The 5628-nt window shown below is 41.7% G+C and overlaps 1 protein-coding gene across 1 annotated transcript; it reads left to right on the plus strand.

Moving 5' to 3' along the window:
- Positions 1-2156: 2156 nt before the first annotated feature.
- Positions 2157-4347, plus strand: lbx1a (ladybird homeobox 1a). Its single transcript, XM_036573450.1, has 2 exons — positions 2157-2886; positions 3643-4347. Exons 1-2 carry the CDS (start codon positions 2580-2582, stop codon positions 4143-4145), a joined length of 810 nt encoding a protein of 269 aa, XP_036429343.1. The 5' UTR covers positions 2157-2579; the 3' UTR covers positions 4146-4347.
- Positions 4348-5628: the final 1281 nt, after the last annotated feature.

Consider the following 5628-nt stretch of genomic DNA (forward strand, 5'->3'; position numbering starts at 1 on the left):
ACAAAGTGACTCATTTCGCTCAGTCATATGCGCGCGCTATTTACAGCTAGACCCCCTTAAACTGAGACCCCAGTATGAGGCCAATCAAAACGCTCTGTTGTGTTTTTATTACCGTTATTCTGTAGATCCGGTGGAGGTTTATCAGAAATTCGTGACTATTTGGACGGTTTTTTTTAGGTACTGAACAAATTCAGTATCATGAACATAAAGACCATCTTTCGAGTTCAGTACAGCGCGGTTCTCTGTGTTATTCATTAACAAAACAAGTCCAAGTTAATATATAAGCTCTACTCTGATGAATGTATAGATTAAGACGCTATAGAATGTTTGGTAAAGAGAGTTTGAATCGGTCTGTTTTTGTTTATTCTTCAAGAGTTTGTATAATGATCATGCTATACACTCTTAGCAAACATGGTTCTATATAGTGCCAAATAAGGGTTCTTTGGCTTGTAACAATAGTGGAACGCTTTTTGGTGCTATACAGAACACTGTTCAAAAAGATTCTATATAGAACCATCTACAGCACATTCTCCATCAATCTGAAGAACCATTTCACCATGCAATGGGTTCTTTGAGTGTTCATGGTTCGATATAGAACCATTTTTTTTTGAGTAAAAATCCCTGAAGAACCATCTTTTTAAAAAAGTGCACTGTTATACTGAAACGGGCTGATCCCATACAGCACATCAAGTAGATTACATATTAGAAATGTTTGTATGTTTATTGGTTCTGTCTGATAATTGTCACACCTGAGTAGTTTTTTAAAATAATTTGGCACTGAATAAAGTTTAATAGGGCTTTACACTTTAGTGTGGCGTTTACTCGGTGGGCTTCAGTAACTGAGGGGAGTTAGTTTGAGTTACACTTACATATATCATTGTGTTTTTTACGTTTCTTTTTTTAAGAACGAGAAAACGAGTAACATTCTTTTAGCTTCATACGTTTTTTGCCTAGTCTACAGTTAAATATTAGACCCAACTCGAGACCATTCATTCACGCTTCAGGACCACCATGTATTCTAACAAACAGTTGTAGTAACTGAACGGTTATTCTAACGAATAGTTTTAGTTTAAATAATAAAAATAATAAAATAAATACTTTAATAGCAAAATAAAAATGAAAATAAATGAAGCAGTTATGTTCAGAGATTTAAAAAAATAATACATTTTATTTGAATGTTGATTCGTGAGGCTCTTCCTCATAAAGCTCGCTAGCATATCATGCTAGTCCAGGAGTGGCTGAGTGTGGCAGTGTGTGCAGGTTCCTCCACTCTGCTGGTCACTCGGAGGCCTGCGGGTCTCTGCGTGGCTAATTTACAGAGATCACACACTAGTCTAGCTTTCCTCACAGCAGACTGCACTTCATCACTCCGCCATCAGCCAGCTTCACAGAGACAGAGAGAGGAAAGCAGCCTGTGTCTCCTTCAGCCGGGCTGAATTTCCATGCATATGAGCGAGTTCAGCGTTACCCACATCTCACATGCTGCGCGAGCCGACGAGGAAAAAAAAAGAAAAAAAAATCCCCACAACGCCAAAAATATGGGAGCAGGAGCAGCAGGCGATTTTTAGAGATGAAATATCTTACTGCTGATGTGTGCTGGCCCTTTGCGCCTGAGTTATGGCACTGGAGAAGTGGTGCAGCTGAAAGGGACGATCTCTCTCTCTCTCTCCCTCTCTCTCTCTCTCCATCTGTCTACATGTATTATCAACCGTGATATACTGTCTGGCTTCATAATACCTTTATGGAACCAAAGACATTATCTCTGAATAATCTGTTCTTAGAAAGAGATACTTGAGACATTTAATAATGAGAATTTTAATAATAATTGTAATAATAATAATAATAATAATAATAATAACAATGGCGTTTCGAATTAAATCCATCTGATTTTAGTGCATTTTGTATTTGAATTACTTTTTAAATCGCTAATGGTCTATTACAGAATTATTACAGAATCGTCTGATGCTAAATATGTTCAACCAAAATGAAAATTCCTATCGACAAATCATTAATTTGGAAGAAATAGTGGGAGCATTAAGTATTCTAATCCGGTTGGGCTCCTCCTCCCGGCCATGCCCTCTAATTAACGGGGCTCCTTCCTCGCTAAAGCTTGCATTGGACTGCAACATAGTCAAAGAGCAAGAGAGAGACAGACAGAGAGAGAGAGGGGAGGTGGGGAGAGAGAGAGAGAGAAAGTGCCACTGGATATAATTGATTGTCTCGCTATCAACAATAACTTGTTAGTATAGTCAATTGCAGCTGCTTTCCAGGCTCAGTGCGCGCGCTGAGGTATCAGAGGCTGTGGGATTGTTTGTGGCAGAACTGGACCGCCATCCAGGAGCTGTAGCCGAGAGAAGTGAAGGCACTTTAAAGGACCTTAAGTTCTCCAAGCCTGCGGCAAAACGAGCCTGAAGACAGCGGGCATGTAATTCCACACACCCGCCGAGCGCATCGTCTCACTCGCTTCCCTCCAAACCCAGCGCGCCTGTACGAGCGGAGCCGCTGAGCTTTCTGCTCATTTCTTTTGTTTTTGAGACACGCGAGCGTTTTCAAAACGAGCTGAGGGCAAACTGAAGAAAATGAGCTCCAAAGAAGATGCGAAAGGCGCCTCAGTGGAGGACAGGAGGCGCAGTCCTCTGGACCATCTCCCTCCTCCAGCCAACTCCAACAAGCCCCTGACGCCCTTCAGCATTGAGGACATCCTCAACAAGCCCTCGGTCAAGCGCTCCTACTCGCTGCTGCCCGCCGCGGAGAAGGCCACTCCGGCAGGACACCCGCTCTCCTCCCGCGCGCTGCTCACACACACCTCTCCTCTGTGCGCGCTGGAGGAGCTCGCCAGCAAAACCTTTAAAGGGCTGGAGGTCAGCGTGCTGCAGGCCGCCGAAGGTAAACACACACCAGACATGACCGCGTATTACTGAAAATAAATCTGAAAATATTAATATAAATCTAAACAAATAAGCAAATAAAAAATACACTGAAAAATGCTGCATTGTTTGTGTTACTCGATTGGAAAAAATAAGATAAAAAAAGTACTCTTTTCTTTCTTTCTTTCTTTCTTTCTTTCTTTCTGCCTAAAATCATATTTTACGTATTTTTAATATTTGTCTTATGATTTTTTTTTATTTATTTATTACAGGCTGGACAAGATATTCTTGTTTTTTATTCCTATTTATTTTATAAATTTACATTTATAATAAAAATGCTATTAATACAAAAGACTTTAAATCAATTAAAATGTGGTAATGGTTTCGAAAGAGGCAGCTTGAAAGTAGAGAAGCTACTGAAGTCAAACAAAAATAGACTGCTCATTTTAGAATTAATTTCATTCTTTCATAATAATAATAATAATAATAATAATAATAATAATTGAAAATAACATGCATTATTATTATTATTATTGTTGTTGTTGTTGAAGACTATAAATTCCACGAATGAATGCCATTTAGCTGAGCATGCTAATATTTCATTTTTATCTTTATTTTGCTTCTTGAATGTGTTTAATATTGTGATTATTATTATTGTTGTTAGACGTTTTTTTTCTTATTGTCGTTTTCGTTGCTGCTGTTGTAGATGACTGTGTGAGGCTGAAATGTAGTGAGTGGTCAGTGTAGTGACTGTAGTGCTGTGTGTGTTCTGCAGGCAGGGACGGTATGACTCTGTTCGGTCAAAGGAACACTCCTAAGAAGCGGAGAAAGTCCAGAACTGCCTTCACCAACCATCAGATCTACGAGCTGGAGAAACGCTTCCTGTATCAGAAGTATTTGTCCCCCGCTGACCGGGACCAGATCGCGCAGCAGCTCGGCCTGACCAACGCGCAGGTCATCACCTGGTTTCAGAACCGGCGCGCGAAGCTCAAGCGCGATCTGGAGGAGATGAAGGCGGACGTGGAGTCAGCCAAAGCCCTCGGCTCCGTGTCCTTTGAAAAAATGGCCAAACTGGCCGATCTGGAGAAGTGCGCGAACGGCATCTCCGGCGGCAGCGGCGGCGGCGGAGCGGCGGCGCGCGACTCTCCCGCGCTCCCCGGGCACGAGCGCGAGGGTGCGAGCCGAGCGCCAACGTCACCGGCCTCCCCGTTCACAGACCACACAACCAGCAAAGAGTGCTCGGAGGACGAGGACGAGGAGATCGACGTGGATGACTGATGGAGCTGCACGCGCTTTTTGAACTGCTCCTCCTTCAAAAGCCCTGCAGAGCTTAAAGTGCCATTAATGCACCAAATGTATTTAAATGACTTATGACAAAGAAGAAGAAGAAAAGAAAAAACAAAAACAGAGAAAACTCAAAACAAGCATGGACAGTTTCCTCAGATCTATTTATGCAGTGACAGCGATCTAAATATCACAACCATTTAGCCTATTTATTTTACACAAACCGGTAGTGGAAGGAAAGCAATAAGTACCCTGACACATTCTCTCTCTCTCTCTCTCTCTCTCTCTCTCTCTCTCTCTCTCTCTCACGCACACACACGCTCTACAAAGACGATTGCCCATCTAGGCCATATAGAACCCTTACCGTGTTTTGAGTAATTTATTATGCATGTTCTATTTTATTTTACGGTTTTATTTTTGTTAAAGTGACTGCAGCTCTCTGATATGAGTATCTCCAAAATGTCCACACACGGCAAAGTCCACACGTGTGTGTGTGTAACCGTGTAATGCGTGTAGGATTGTAACACACTCAACGTTTGATACGTTTTGTTACAAAACATTTCATACTGACGTTACTGCGTGAAAACAAAACAAAAAAAAAGGTTGAATCTAGACGGTCACGTTTTGAATATATTTCTTATGGTTTGTATGCCTGTAAGTGCCTTTTAAACCAAGACACCATTTAAACCCAGTGTACAAAGTGTAATGTATTTAAAGGAAATAAAAATCTCTTTCTCAAAATTTCTCATCTTAGTAGTAGTTTTATTTTACTCCATTTGAAATAATTATGGCTTATATTTTGGAGATATTGAATTTAAATATGTAGACTGGTTTGGACATTTAAATGGTTTTATTTTTATCACCCTCAGCTGCGCGTGCTGCTAAAATAGTCTCGTTTTTTTTCTTTTTCCCCCTTTTTTTTAAACACAAAAGTGGACTTGTACGCTCTTAACAACCCTCTGGCTTTCAGTCTCGCCTCCTTTGCTCCTTTCATTCGCAGACAGGCGTAACCTCAGCCATTGGACGCGTGTTTTCAAAAGGCTATATTGAATAGATTTATGTGAGAAACAGAAATCTGGTTGGGGGAATGTGGGCATAAATAGTGCCTGAAAAGTGCAGTTTTGGGCCACTTTCTGAGCCTGTGACGGCCTTTTCGCTGTCATTTCAGGAGTGAAGCGTGAAACGCGGGGACAAATGAGCAGCCTTCCCTCCTGCGCCAGGCTCCAATGGGCCTCAGTGCGCCTCCCGCAGCTCTCAATACGGAGACAAGCGCGCTCAAAGGACACAAGCGTTCGGGGCCATATGGTTTCTGAATTTTCCTCACAATTTCAGACAATTTGATGGATTGAGTTAGGCCTCCCTTCGAAGTGTTTCGCTCAATTTTCACAAAAGGCACTAATGCATACATAGGCCCTCTCCTCGTGCGAGGGCATCTGGGCCTATTAATGTTCCCTCTTTTCTTCCTTTTCTTGCTCGG

The sequence above is a fragment of the Colossoma macropomum genome, unplaced genomic scaffold, assembly GCF_904425465.1.
Source record: "Colossoma macropomum unplaced genomic scaffold, Colossoma_macropomum, whole genome shotgun sequence".
Classification (NCBI taxonomy): domain Eukaryota; kingdom Metazoa; phylum Chordata; class Actinopteri; order Characiformes; family Serrasalmidae; genus Colossoma; species Colossoma macropomum.